Source organism: Orycteropus afer, unplaced genomic scaffold (assembly GCF_000298275.1).
Source record: "Orycteropus afer afer isolate SDZICR_OR568_19922 unplaced genomic scaffold, OryAfe1.0 scaffold00048, whole genome shotgun sequence".
NCBI classification, from domain to species: Eukaryota; Metazoa; Chordata; class Mammalia; order Tubulidentata; family Orycteropodidae; genus Orycteropus; species Orycteropus afer.
Window position 1 is genome coordinate 840,698 of NW_006921635.1, and position 13,284 is coordinate 853,981.

The 13,284-nt window shown below is 54.6% G+C and overlaps 1 protein-coding gene and 3 non-coding genes across 4 annotated transcripts in view; 3 read left to right on the forward strand and 1 right to left on the reverse strand.

Moving 5' to 3' along the window:
• The window catches only part of DHX37 (DEAH-box helicase 37), a 35,194-nt gene extending 28,918 nt beyond the window's left edge, over window positions 1–6,276 (forward strand). The window contains exons 18-28 of the mRNA XM_042780580.1: window positions 349–455; window positions 609–797; window positions 1,736–1,860; window positions 2,188–2,304; window positions 3,245–3,417; window positions 4,205–4,319; window positions 4,422–4,559; window positions 4,738–4,832; window positions 4,926–4,999; window positions 5,915–6,012; window positions 6,191–6,276. Of these exons, the coding sequence (XP_042636514.1) occupies window positions 349–455; window positions 609–797; window positions 1,736–1,860; window positions 2,188–2,304; window positions 3,245–3,417; window positions 4,205–4,319; window positions 4,422–4,559; window positions 4,738–4,832; window positions 4,926–4,999; window positions 5,915–6,012; window positions 6,191–6,276 (1,317 nt within the window). The remainder of the gene's footprint in view (window positions 1–348; window positions 456–608; window positions 798–1,735; window positions 1,861–2,187; window positions 2,305–3,244; window positions 3,418–4,204; window positions 4,320–4,421; window positions 4,560–4,737; window positions 4,833–4,925; window positions 5,000–5,914; window positions 6,013–6,190) is intronic.
• Window positions 6,277–10,740: 4,464 nt separating this feature from the next.
• TRNAA-UGC lies at window positions 10,741–10,812 on the reverse strand. Its single transcript has one exon. It is a non-coding gene; the product is annotated as a tRNA-Ala (tRNA).
• A 239-nt stretch (window positions 10,813–11,051) lies between these two features.
• Window positions 11,052–11,123, forward strand: TRNAD-GUC. The gene has a single exon. It is a non-coding gene; the product is annotated as a tRNA-Asp (tRNA).
• A 1,618-nt stretch (window positions 11,124–12,741) lies between these two features.
• On the forward strand, window positions 12,742–12,814 carry TRNAF-GAA. The gene has a single exon. It is a non-coding gene; the product is annotated as a tRNA-Phe (tRNA).
• Window positions 12,815–13,284: the final 470 nt, after the last annotated feature.

The following is a 13,284-nucleotide window of genomic DNA, read 5'->3' on the forward strand; positions in this document are numbered from 1 at the left end:
GCAGTGGGTGTGGTTTGGGCTTTGCTTCTGTGAAGACTGACAGCCTTGGAGACCCTGTGGGCAGTTCCACTCTGTCCTCTAGGGGCGCTGTGGGTTGAAATCAAGTCAAAGGCAGCAGTTTTGTTGTTTTGGTGAGACCATCACTTCTCTACTGAACCTTCTTCAGTGGCTTCTGCATTTGCCTGAGGGATGCAGAGTCCTTTTAGTGCCCCGAGGTGCTGCATGATCCCGCCCGGCCTGGCCTCCCATCCACTGAGACCTGTGGCCCCAGCCAGGCCTTCTATTCAGTTCTTGGCCGCGTATGTCTCTGCACTCATACCTGTCTCCTGCCGTCTCCTGTGTCCCCAGGTCATCAACTTCCCCTTCCCAACCCCTCCCTCTGTGGAGGCCCTCATTGCTGCGGAGGAGCTGTTGATCTCGCTGGGGGCCCTTCAGGCGCCCCAGAAAGCAGCGAGGTAGGGCTGGGCTGGGTGGGGAGGGAGGAGGCCCAGCTCCCGCATGTCTTGGCCCCGCGCCCAGGCCTGAGCTGACCCGGGCGGCAGGGTCTCTCAGCCTTGGTTCTAGGACGTCCTCTGGGAGCCTGACCGCTCGCGCCCTCCGTCCTCCAGGATGAAGCAGCTGCAGCGGTCTCGGGTGAGCTGCCCCATCACCCCCCTGGGCAGGACCATGGCCACGTTTCCGGTGGCGCCCCGCTATGCCAAGATGCTGGCCCTGAGCAGACAGCACGGCTGCCTGCCCTACACCATCACCATCGTGGCCGCCATGACGGTGCGCGAGCTGTTTGAGGAGCTGGACAGGTGCGAGGCTCGGCCGGGGGGCTTGGGGCCGTGCTTGGGCCTGAGGGGGAGAGCTCCGGGGGCACCTTGGGCGGGCCCCCCATCCTTTCCGGACCCTTTGCTCTCTGATCTCCACAGTGTGGTGGTAATGCCCATCTTGCCACCTCTGCAGATTGAGTGACATGGTGAGACTTGGGCCGGGGGTGTCCCTGAAAATCAGAGGGTCATTGATTTCAGGAAAAGACCTCTTACAGTGAATCCGCTTAAAACAATGACTCCATAATATCCAGGGAGAGCCAGGAATGTTAACAAAATGGTATATGTGTATGTATACTTGTATGTGTATGAGTGTACGTATGTGTGGCAAGATTTAGATGAGTTATGATGGCAGACTGCTTCCCTTAGTGGTCAGGTAGATCATAATTTCCTGATGTGATGGCCAGTGGCACCATGTGGCCCCCTCCTGTGTACAATGCATTTTTACACATATAACACGCATGTTGTATGCATGTGGTTTTTTGCAAACCTCTCAACCCCTTGTGTGTTGTTTCCTACTTGTGTTATTTGTGTGGGTGTGTTATATGCAAAAATACAGTATTTGCCTCCCATGGCTTGATCTTACAAAGGGTCCTTTCTGCTGACATTTCCGGAGGCAACCTTAGTTATTCCTTGGATGGGTTTTGTACGTTGTGAGTGTCGTCAAGCACTCCTGCAGGGAACATCTGGCCTCGTGGACAGAGCACTGCCTTCCGAGTGAGGCCTGCCTTATGATAACACGCAGGGTCCTCCCTTTTCATCTTGACGGTGGTGAACTTTGAGCTGAGCTTGAGAAGTCACTGGTGTTAACTGGGACCCCACCCACCTGTGGTCGCGGTGACCTGTCCCGGTTGGTGAGTGTGTCTCCTGCCCCTGAGCCTGAGGATGGCCAGGCAGTAGCCCGGTGGTGTGTGTGTTCGCAGGCCAGCTGCCAGCGACCAGGAGCTTGCCACGCTGAAGAGCAGGCGGGCCCGTGTGGCCCAGATGAGGAGGACCTGGGCCGGGCAGGGGGCCTCCCTGCTGCTCGGGGACCTCATGGTGCTCCTGGGTATGTGGTGGGCCAGGGGGTGGGGGCAGATGGAGGGTGAGGGACTGGGGGTGGGTGGCCAGTGGAAGTGTGGCCAAGGGGTTGTGGGGGTGGACAGAGGGGCTAGGATGGGAGTGGGCAGTGGAGGGGGGCTGGTAGAGGGGTGAGAGTGGATGGAGGGCTGAGGGTGGGAGTAGATGAGTGGCTTGGGCGGCAGGTGGAGGGTGAGGGTGGGCATGGGGGTAGGCTGGACAGAGGGGCTGGGGTGGGGGTGGCCAGTCAGGTGCGCAGAGGGGCAAGGGGCTGAGGGCTATAAGCCAGCAGCCCCCACCCCCAATCACCCTGCAGGTGCTGTAGGGGCCTGGGAGTTTGCTGGTGGCTCGCCACAGTTCTGCGAAGCCAGCGGGCTGCGGTATAAGGCCATGACAGAGATCCGACGCCTGCGGGGCCAGCTGACCACCGCAGGTAGGACACCCTGAGTGGGCCCCAGGCTGGCTGGCTCCTCCCTGCTCTGTGTCACGGCCAGCGGTGCTGAGGACCCGCTCATCGTCAGAGTTGGAGAGTAGCTGGTCCCATGGCCCCTTCTCTCTGCAGGCTGCTGGTGTGAGAGGTGGGGTCTGGACTCGTCTTAGCTGGGTTGGGCTATGGTGTGGGAGACTGGAAGCTTCTAGAAGTTGTCGGGGGCAGAGACCCTGCGGTCTTGGCTCTCGTGTCCTGTCCCTAACGTGTGCGTGCTTGCTTCGTAGTTTTTCCTTTTCTCTCTCTTTAAAAATTTGTCAGAGGTTGAGTAGGGGACACAGACGGGGATTTACAGTGCGTGTCTCAGAGCAGAACAAAACGTCCAGTTCTGTTCCCGCCTCCCTCCCTGGTCCTGTTCCCACTGTTCTTCTGTCAGTCACATTCTCTCTTGAAGCCACAGGACCCCAAAGCCACCGCCTTCCTTCCCTCCCTCTGAGATTTCTTCCCCAAACTTGGGTTCCCCTCCCTTGTCTCAGGCAGGGCTGCCTGTCCCCCGCCCTACTCTATACCTGGCTCAGCGACACAAACCACCTGCCTGCCAGCGGCACACAGGGCGGCAGGAGGGAGGCACGTCCCCAGGTGGTTGTCTGCGGAGGGGACACTCTGTGTCCTGGGTCTGTGCTCTGCACACCTGTTCCTGTCACTGGGGCTGCGGGGGGCGGAGGGTTTTGTACTCGAAGACTAACCTACAGTTGGTAGTCTGAAGCTGCGCCGTGAAGGAAGGGTTGACACAGCGCTTCCGTGAAGGTCACGGCCAGTGTAACCCTGGGGAGAAGTTGGCTCTGTAGCCCCTGGGGTCTCCGTGACACCAGAAGGTGCACGGCAGGGCCGGCCGAGGCCCCAGCCCCCCCGCTGAGGCAGCCAGTCCCCTCCGTGTTCTCCCCAGTTAATGCCGTGTGCCCCGAGGCGGAGCTCTTTGTGGACCCCAAGATGCAGCCGCCCTCCGAGAGCCAGGTGACCTACCTGCGGCAGATTGTGACGGCCGGCCTGGGCGACCACCTGGCCCGCAGGGTCCAGAGCGAGGAGCTGCTGGATGACAAGTGGAGGAACGCCTACAAGGTGGGTGCCGCTCGGGGTGGGGGCAGGGCAGGGGGCGGCCACCGAGCCTGGGCTGCCTCTCCACCCCCGCCCAGTGGCCTGCCAGCCTGGGTACTCCAGATGTCTGGCTCCGAGCTGGTGGCGAAGGGCAGGCGGACAGGACCACTGGGGGCCTGCGTGGGAATGTCCTCCTTGGTCACGGGTCCCTGCAGCCTCTGGGAAGTCCCCAGGGGCTGGGGAAGACAAGAACTGTGTCTGTCCACGCCTGTCCCCGTCTTGTGTTCCTCTGTGGGCTGACAGTCTTTCTTCCTTGTGCCTTTTTTCCCTAACAGCTGAGACATATTTCACACACCACATAATCAGTTAGTGAAAGTGTGTGGTTCACTGCTAGACGGTGTTTTCCGAGTTGTGCAGCCGTCACCACAACCAAGTGTAGGACATTTTTATCATCCCTCAAAAGAACCTCCCCGACCCGTCAGCAGTCATTCTCTATTCTCCCCTTCCCCGGCCCCTGGCAACCACCGGTCTGCATTCTGTCTCTGTGACTTGCCCATCCTGGCCACTGCCTCCACTATGTGGCCTTCTGTGGCCGGCTCCTGTCACTCAGAGTCCTGTCTTCAGGGTGCACCCCTGTGGCTCATGGGTCAGGACTCCGTCCCTCCCGTGGCTGAGTGATACCCCGAGGGTGGATGGACCACGTGGTGCCCACCCTCCTCCGTTGGCGGACCGCTCTCACTCAGTGCATGATCATGTCTTCGTTGGGGGTGCACATAGGGAGGGCTCCTCACGCACTCACCTCTCTCCACAGACCCCACTCCTCGATGACCCCGTCTTCATCCACCCCAGTTCTGTCCTCTTCAGAGAGCTCCCCGAGTTTGTGGTCTACCAGGAAATTGTGGAAACCACCAAGATGTACATGAAAGGTACCGGCCTCTCCCCATGACTCCAACCTGCTGTGTCCGCTGGCCCGCAGCCAGGAGGCGCCTGGTGGGCCTGCAGTGACCCGGGCTCCCTCTGCACCCCAGGTGTCTCGGCTGTGGAGGTGCAGTGGATACCCGCACTCCTGCCCCCTTACTGCCAGTTTGGCCCGCCGGCCGAGGAGCCACCCCCCACCTACTGCCCTGAGACGGGGCGTGTGCTGTGTCACCGAGCCAGTGTGTTCTGTGAGTGGGGCCACCTCCTGAGTGCACAGCCCCCTGCCAGCTAGCCCCCAGGGCGCGTCAGCCCATACCCTGCACTGCAGAGGGGTCGCGCCAGGTCTCCTCCCTCTGGGGGTCAGGGCAGTGACGGGGCAGTGACGGGTCCCCCCCTAGGCTTGTGCTCACCAGCTCCCGTCTCCAGATCGGGTCGGCTGGCCCCTCCCCGAGGTCCAGATGGACTTTCCCGAGGGCATCGACCGCTACAAACACTTGGCCCGGTTTCTGCTGGAAGGGCAGGTAGGTGGCCAGGGGGCTTCCCTCGGCCATTTTCTTAGGTTCTGCGGGCAGGAGGTAAACAGCATTCTCACCCCTTCCTGTGGTCTCTCTCAGGTCTTCTGCAAGCTGGCCTCGTACCGGGGGTGTCTGCTGTCCAGCCCCACCACGATGCTGAAGACGTGGGCCAGGTGCGGCCTGCTCTGAGAGCACAGGCAGGGGGTGGGGAGGGAGCCTGTGGGGGTCCGCGAGCTGCTCTAACAGGTCACCAGAGTGGACGCCTTAGCAGACAGCACTGTATTCTCTCACAGACCTGGAGGCTGTAGGTCCAAAATCAAGGTGTCGCAGGGCCACGCTCCCTCTGGAGGCTCAGGGGAGGATCTGTCCTTCTCTTCCAACTTCTGGTGGCTCCAGGCATCCCTTGGCTTGTGGCCGAATCAACCTCAGCCTCTGTCTTCACATGGTTGTCTCGTCTGTGTGTCTGAAATCTCCATTCTCTTAGAAGGACCAACCTTGCTCCAGAATGACCTCATCTTAACTAATGTTCCTCTTAGAAGATTGGTGATTCAAACCCACCCGCCACTCATCTAAGGATGAGGTGGTCTGCTTCCGTGAAGATTGACAGCCTAGAAGACCCTGTAGGCAGTTCCACTCTATCCTTTAGGGGCGCTTTGGGTCATAATCCACTCCAGGCAGTGGGTGTGGTTTGGGCTTTGCTTCTGTGAAGATTGACAGCCTTGGAGACCCTGTGGGCAGTTCCACTCTGTCCTCTAGGGGCGCTGTGGGTCAGAATGGACTCCATGGCAGTGGATGTGGTTGGGACTCCTAAACTGTGAGAAAATACATTCTGTGAAGGCCACCCAGCCAGTGTTTCTGTTCCAGCAGCAGTAGGACGTGAAGGCAGGGTGACGAGGAGGGGGGGTCTGGGCCCCTCCCCAGTGCCGCCAGCACGAGCAGGAAGGGCACCCCACTGGACCACCTGCAGGGTTTCACTTCCTGCCTGGCGTGCTGATCCAGTCGGGGCCACCTTCCTCCCAGGCCCCCGAGCCCTGCTCCTGCTAGGCAGTGGCTCCAGCAGTAGCCCACCCCCTGCTCCCGCCCGACAGGCTGCAGCCCAGGACCGAGAGCCTCCTTCGAGCCCTCGTCTTGGAGAAAGCAGACTGCCGCGACGCCTTGCTAGCCGCCTGGAAGAAAAACCCCAAGTGTGCGTTGACCCGATAGCGCCTGTGCTCAGGGGGTGGGAAGGAGTACCCAGGGCCCTCCAAGGCAGGAGCTGGTGGGAGGACTTGCCACATCTGGCTGTGGCCGCCTCTCCCACCTGTCTCTGGAAGGGCCCGGAGTTCGGAGGTGCCTCTGACGTGCTGTCCGCTCTGCCCCTGCAGACCTGCTGGCCGAGTACTGTGAGTGGCTCCCCCAGGCTGTGCACCCTGACGTGGAGAAAGCCTGGCCCCCCACCTCTGACCGCTGACTGGCACCTGGCTGTGAGCCACGGACTGCTCAGGAGACGGAGGGCTGGCAGAAGGCAGGGTCCGGCACAGTAGCCCCGGCCCCTGGCCTGCTCCCACGAGGAGGCCCGGCCCCTGGAGACACTCGTTCACCTCAGTTCATTCTGGACAAAGCTTGCTGCATCCAGACAGCGTGCCCCAGCTGGGGCATTTTGTGACTGTTTCTCACACGGTAGACTGTTTGTCACGTGCTGGTGACATAACATTCCTCATGTGCTGTCTGAGCCCGTGTCTCACAGGGCCCGGAGGGGAGTTAGGGAACTCTTACTAAACAATGTTATCCTCTTGAAAAATCAAAACTGTGTTTGTTATTGGGATCTAATTAGTATACCATACAAGCCACCGTTTTCAGGAGTACCGTTGAGTGGCCCTGAGGGTTGGAGGTGTGCAGACATCCCCACTCCAATCTAGGAATGTTCTCATCGTTCCCAGAAGAAAACGCACTAGCCGGCCCCACCTCCTTCCTCTCCGGCCCAGGCACCTACTAATCTCCTCTCTGCCTGGCGTTTGCCTACTCTCGAAATGTCTGTGGATTCGCAAAGCATGTGCTCTTTGGTGTCTGGCTTCTTTCTTTCCAGGTGCATCCATGTCGTGGCATGTATTAGTACCTAACTCCTTTTGATGGTTGAATAATATTCCATTGTGTGCACACACCACAGTTTGTTTAGCCGCTCATTAGTTGATAGGCATTTAGGTTGTTTCCACATCTGGGCTGTCAACACTGTGTACCAGTTTTTGTGTGAAAATGTTTCCCATTCTCTTGGGTGAGTGCCCTCGAGGGGAATTGCTGAGACAGTGTATGTGAGCTGCTATATGGAAAGTGAATTTGCTTGGAAAACTTTCACCCAAATCACAATGAAGAAAAAGAAGAAGGGAATTGCTGGTGGCGGGGTAACTCCTTGTGTCACTTTCTGAGGAGCTGCCAGGCTTGGCTCTAGCAGCTCCAGCATTTCACGCCCCCATCAGCAGCGTGGGAGGCCCTGGCACTTCCCCACGTTCCTTACATTGGTCTTTCAGTAGCCGTCCTAGTGGGTGTGCAGTGCTAGCTCACGTAGATTTGCATGTTCCTGGTGTCTGCTGCCCAACATCTTCGTGGGCTTGTTGGCCATTTGTGAGTTTTCTTTGTAGAAATCCATTTACATCCTTCACCTGGTTTTTACTTGGATTGTTTGTCTCTAGTGTGGAGTTGTAAGAGGTCCTTACGTACTCTGGCTAAACCAAACCGGTAGCTGTCGAGTCGATATTCTGGGTATTAGTCCCTTGTTAGAGGAAAGACAAACCACTGCCATCGAGTCACTTCCAGACTCGGAGCAACCCTATGGGACAGGGTACAGCGGCTCCGTAGGGTTTCCGAGGCCCCGCATCTTTTTTTTTTCCAATTTTTATTGTGATTTGGGTGAAAGTTTACAGAGCAAATTCATTTTCCAAATAGCGGTTCATACACATTTTGTCTCATAACATTGACTGCCATTTTCCACTTCCTGCCCATAGCCACCTCTTCCCTGTGTCCTTCCCTCCATGCACTCCTGCCTCCTGAGCTGTCTTCCTGTGCATACACAGCCCTTCTTTCTCTCATGATTGTTCTCTCCAAGGAGTGTATCTACCTCAGGTAAATGTTCAACTCATATGTTTGTCTTTTGTTTGGCTGGAAGCTATAGGAGTGGGTTTAATTCCAGACCTGAAGGGCAGCCAGGGGCCACAGTCTCAGGGGTTTCCCCTAGTTCTGTCAGACGAGGAAACCTGGTCTTTTTATTTATTTTTCTTTTTAATAATTTTGAGTTTTGTTCCCTGTTGTTCTCCCACTCTATCCAGGATCTCCTACGTAGATACCCCCTCTGAGTGGTTGACAGTGGTAGCTGGGCACCATCTAGTTCTTCTGGTCTCGTAGTCATACAGGCCGAGGATAACGTGGTGTACCAGTCACATGGACTAATTGTTTCCATGAATCTTTGGTTTTCTTCATTCTTCCCTGCTCTGCACAAGGAGAGACCCATCGTTGCATCTAGATGGCCGCTTGCAAGCTTTTAAGATCCCAGTCGCTGCTCGCCACGGTAGAAGGTGGAACGATGTTTTGTGTAGTATGTTCTGCCAGTTGAGCTTGATGTCCCCTGTGACCATGGTCCTGAGCCCACAGGTCCAACTGCTTGCTCCCTCCGAGTAGCTGGCTGTGGCCAAGAAGTCATCACAACCTTGTCCCTTGTCAGCTCTACTTTATACCTGGACATTATTACAGAACATACAAATACACTTGTAGAAACATCATCTGCCACCCCTCTACATGGTCATGAGCACACTTCCACCTGCCTAAACATACCTGTCCACCCATCTATCCACCTGTAGATCAGTGTTTACCATCACTGACAACGCAGTACTGTATGTGCAGAAGGGTTCATCTTTGTTGTCTGTATCTCCCATGTGCCAAGGCTCTAAATCTTTATGGAAGCAGATTGCCTCATCTTTCGCCCACAGAGCAAATGGTGGTTCTGAACCACCAACCTTTTGGTTAACAGCCAAATGGCACTATACCACCACAGCTCCTCTCGTGAGAGAAGTGATTTGCAAATACTGATGCCCATTTCTCTGGATTGTCTTTTCAGTCTACACTCCTTTGAAACACACGTTAAATTAATTACGGTACCAGCCATGCGAAACACTTTGCAGCCATTCACCATGATAATTATAAACATGAAGCAGCGTTTAGAAAGTGTATACCAAATTAAAACAAAAATCACGTTGCAAACTGACCTGCATGTCCCTGCCTAGTTACCTGAGGTCCAGGAAGGACTTCAGAAAGGGGGAAGTTCCCCTGGAAAGGCCCCCCATCTGGTGCGCCCTTATCTGGAAGCCTGGACTGGGCTACGTTATGCCCTTGGCTGGAGGCCAGGACTCGGATTTCCTGAGGGTTCTCACTCTTCCTGACGAGTGTGGCTCACAGCAAACGGGGTGATGCTGACCACCAGCTTTACTCCTGGGAATCGGAAATGTTGGTGCGTGGTGCACGGGGGGTGCCTGTGTGACCATCCCCAATGAAAACCCTGGGCGCTGAGTCGGGGGGGTGTTTCCCTGGGCAGAAACCCTGCTCACCTGTTGCTGCCTTTTGGTGGCTGGGGGGTGAGTGCATTGGGTGAGACCCTTGTGGAGGGAGGGAGCCTGAGTAAGCCTCCCTCAGGCCCTTCCAGACCCAACTGGGTCTTTGGCCCTTGTGATTGCTGTGTGTCCTCACTACACTGCTGTCATCCTGCCATGGGCACACGAGTCCTAACAGACCTCCAATCACACTGCAAACGTTGAGACCTTCTGCCCAGACGCATGCGCGTGGAAACTCATCTGGGTGGATGGCCACTCCCTCGTGAATGCTGATCACTGAGCTCGCATACGGTGTTGATTTTCCCTCACTTTTGCTTATATATGTTTCCTAAGATCCTGCTGATACCATAATATAAACATAGATTCTGTAAGTACATGAGTAAAACAACGCAAAGACACATGTCTATTCCAAATCCATGTCTCCAGAACAGGAAACGTCCCCGAGTCCTCTTTCGCCCACCTCCCACATGCAAACCACATGCAAAGTCTGTTGCCTGTACCTCCAGGGTTTATCCACAACCCCGTCACCCTCCCACCAACCCACTGGACCCAGGCTCTAGCCTCCACACGCTCTGCTCTCCCAAAGTCTGTTCTCCACGTGGCCGCCAGAGGGAGCCTTCTGACATTTAGAGCCTGCCACTACATCATTTCCAGTGTCTGGAAGACCAAGTTCAACCCGTCTATTCTCACCCCCAAGGCTCCGTGCACAGGGCTTGCTTTCTGTCCTAACAACACAGTCTCCCCTCCCTCCGCCCAACCTCAGAACCTTTCCATTTGTCTTTTCCCTTGCCCCATGGATCCTTTCCACAGACTTGAAATGTCATCTGAGACGCCTTCCCTGACAGCTTGCCTAACACATGCAGCCCCCACTCCTCCTTCAGCCTCCATCTCGTCACGTTTGCTGTCTTCGTAAAACTTACTCCTTCTTGTTTATCATTAGTTGTTTGGACCAGAATGTAAATTCCATGAGCACCAGAACCTCGCTTGTCTTATGCAGGGGTCACTAGGGTACTTGACACTCTACCTGTGCACACAGTAGGCGCTCAATGCGTGCACACTACTTGGCATCAGGCGCTCAGGACTTACTGGATGAACGGCCAGTTGCAAAATACTAATTGGAAATACGGTATTTTGTCTGCCTCATGAGAATAACTAGGAGTGTGTCTTAGAGGTGAGGGCCTGCCACCAACCTAGAGGTCCAAACCCCCAGGGCAGGGACTGTGTGTCTGTAACGAAGACTAGAGGCATTGATTAGCCCTGTTCCCTATTAAGTCCCTCATTCACAGGCCAGCTGATAGGGGCCCTTGGGTCTGCTTCTCAGCAAAAAACGAAGGCCACAGTGGAGATGCCGGGGATTGAACCCGGGGCCTCATACATGCAAAGCATGCGCTCTACCACTGAGCTACATCCCCTGGCGGTGAGAGGTTGTTTCATGAATGGTATACAGAAAGTTAGACCTTTGATCTGCGTGCACCTGTTCCTTCATTCTTGTGTGTTCTGCATTTCCAAGGACTCAAGGAGGTCTTTCCGCAGTCCAGAGAAGCAGGCCACTTGACAGAGATGCTGTGCCCATGAAGACGTCAGTACAGAGTGGGAGCCAGAGTGCAGCATTGTTATATGGGTGCACCTGGAGGCTACCAGCCACGGCACATCCTCGTTAGTATAGTGGTGAGTATCCCCGCCTGTCACGCGGGAGACCGGGGTTCGATTCCCCGACGGGGAGGCCAGTGGCTATTTTGTGTAACCTCCTGTAATGCCAAAAAGGTGTCTTTCTAGCATTTGAGGAAGGTGTGCTCCATGATAAATAAACAAGAGAGTGTATGCTTCGTGGCGAAGGAGTTCAGGGTTGCAGTGGTCATGGCTGTTTGACCAATATTACAGTGTCGGTGATCCGAGCCCTCTGGGACGCAAATATTTATCCCCTCAGAAGCCCTGTAGAGCGGGGCAGCTGTACACGAGTAGGTTCTGACTCAGTTGTAGTGGGTTTGGTTTTATACATTACAGTTGTGCTTATAAAAGTAAATTAGGAGACACACATCAAAGAAGCATAATTCATGAATGAAAAGAGCTGCGTAGGTACTCCTACGTAGGAAGGCAAAACCAAACCAAACTCACCACCACTGAGTCGATTCCGACTCCTAGCGACTTCCACTGGGTTTCCAAGGTTGTAAATCTGTGAAGACTTTCTTCTGTGGTATTCCCTAACTGCGTGGGTAAAGAACGCCCCCTTTTTCCTTTTACGTTAAAAGAAATCAATTTAGACTCTCATCTCCTTAGTGCAAAAATAACTTGCAGATGGATTAAGAATAAACGTATTCTACAGCGAGATAAACTGCCCACCTCTCTGCCCTTGCTCCTCCCCTTCCCTCCGCTCCCTCTCTACCTTGTCCAACGCGGTTTTCTTTCTTTCCTCCAACAAGCCATGCTTGTTTCAGCCTCAGGGCCTTTCCCTTAGCTTTGTCTTCCGACCAGGATGTTGAGGAAGGTGTGCTTCAGATCCTAACATGGCGACCCTTCCTTCTTCAGGTCTTCTCAGCTCTCCCCTTCTCTCGTCCCCACACCCAGGTATCCAGTCTTGGTACCATGACACATTTCTCTTCTTAGCATCTCATGAAGGTGTTTATTGGTGGTCATCAGGTGCCCAGCAAACACTTATTGGATGACTTCACATAATGAAGACCTCCCTGCTTCCACTCCCTCATCCACCCACTTCACAGAAAAGGCAACACCGAGGCCAAGCCCGGATGCTGACCATCCTGTTGACTCTGCGTGCCTTGTAGCTGAGCAGGAGCCCACAGGCGTGGAGAGGCCACATTTGGAGGCCAATGTGAGTCACTCGGTGCCTCAAAGAAAGCTGCATTCTGATTGGTGTGCCCTCCCACAGGCCTTGATGTGGTCTGCTTCCCTGTCACACCTTTACCTGGGGAGCTGCACCCGAGGGTGACCTCATTTCCTTTGTGTAGAGGAGCTGAGCTCTGAGCCAGGACGGATTCGGTCATTCGTTCATTGGTTTGTTCATTTATTCAACAAATGAGCCCCTACTGTGTGCCAGGCACTACGCTAGGCACCGAGGGATACAATAGTGATAAGGCAGACGACGTTTTTACTCCTCTTGGCGCTGTCATTCCAGCTGTGGAAGCAAATAATGGATGAAGAAATTAGTAAATTAACTAAAGAGTATATAGTAAGTAAGAGACCCTGAGCGTGTTGGGAGGCACGATTAGGAAACATTTCTCGGAGGAGGGGCTGTCGTGCACAGATGACAGTTTCCGGACTACTGGCAGCAGGCCCAGGCAGGCTAACAGCGAGGAGGATGAAAGCAGAGACGAGGGAACCAGCCGGCCGAAATAGCTCAGTTGGGAGAGCGTTAGACTGAAGATCTAAAGGTCCCTGGTTCGATCCCGGGTTTCGGCAGTTGGGCATCCTTTATTTTTTCCGTCTGAAAAGGGTGAGGGGGGAAATGTTCAAAATACAATGATGCTGATTCTTTCCTACTAACAGATTTCATTTCATTTAAAACGGCTCCAAGTAGCATCCATGGGAAGCCAGAGGGCAGAGAAAGTCTCTCCAAATCCTCATTTGGCGAAAATTAAACAAGTTTTTCCTGGTTCCATTTACTTCATTTCATAAATCTTTATGTCCGCGGAAGGAAGACTGGGCAATCGACTTCTGTAAAGATTTCCCCCTCGGAAACCCAAAGGGGGTCGCTGTGAGTCAGAATTGACTCGATGCCAGTGAGTCTGGTTTTTGTTTTTTGGTATATATGTTTATATACATGCATAGATATGCTTATACAGATTGTATATAAATATATTTAAAATGTACTTTGCTCGTTAGTTTTAGTTTAGTGTTGTATGAGTTTCTATTCTCTAAACTCATGGCTA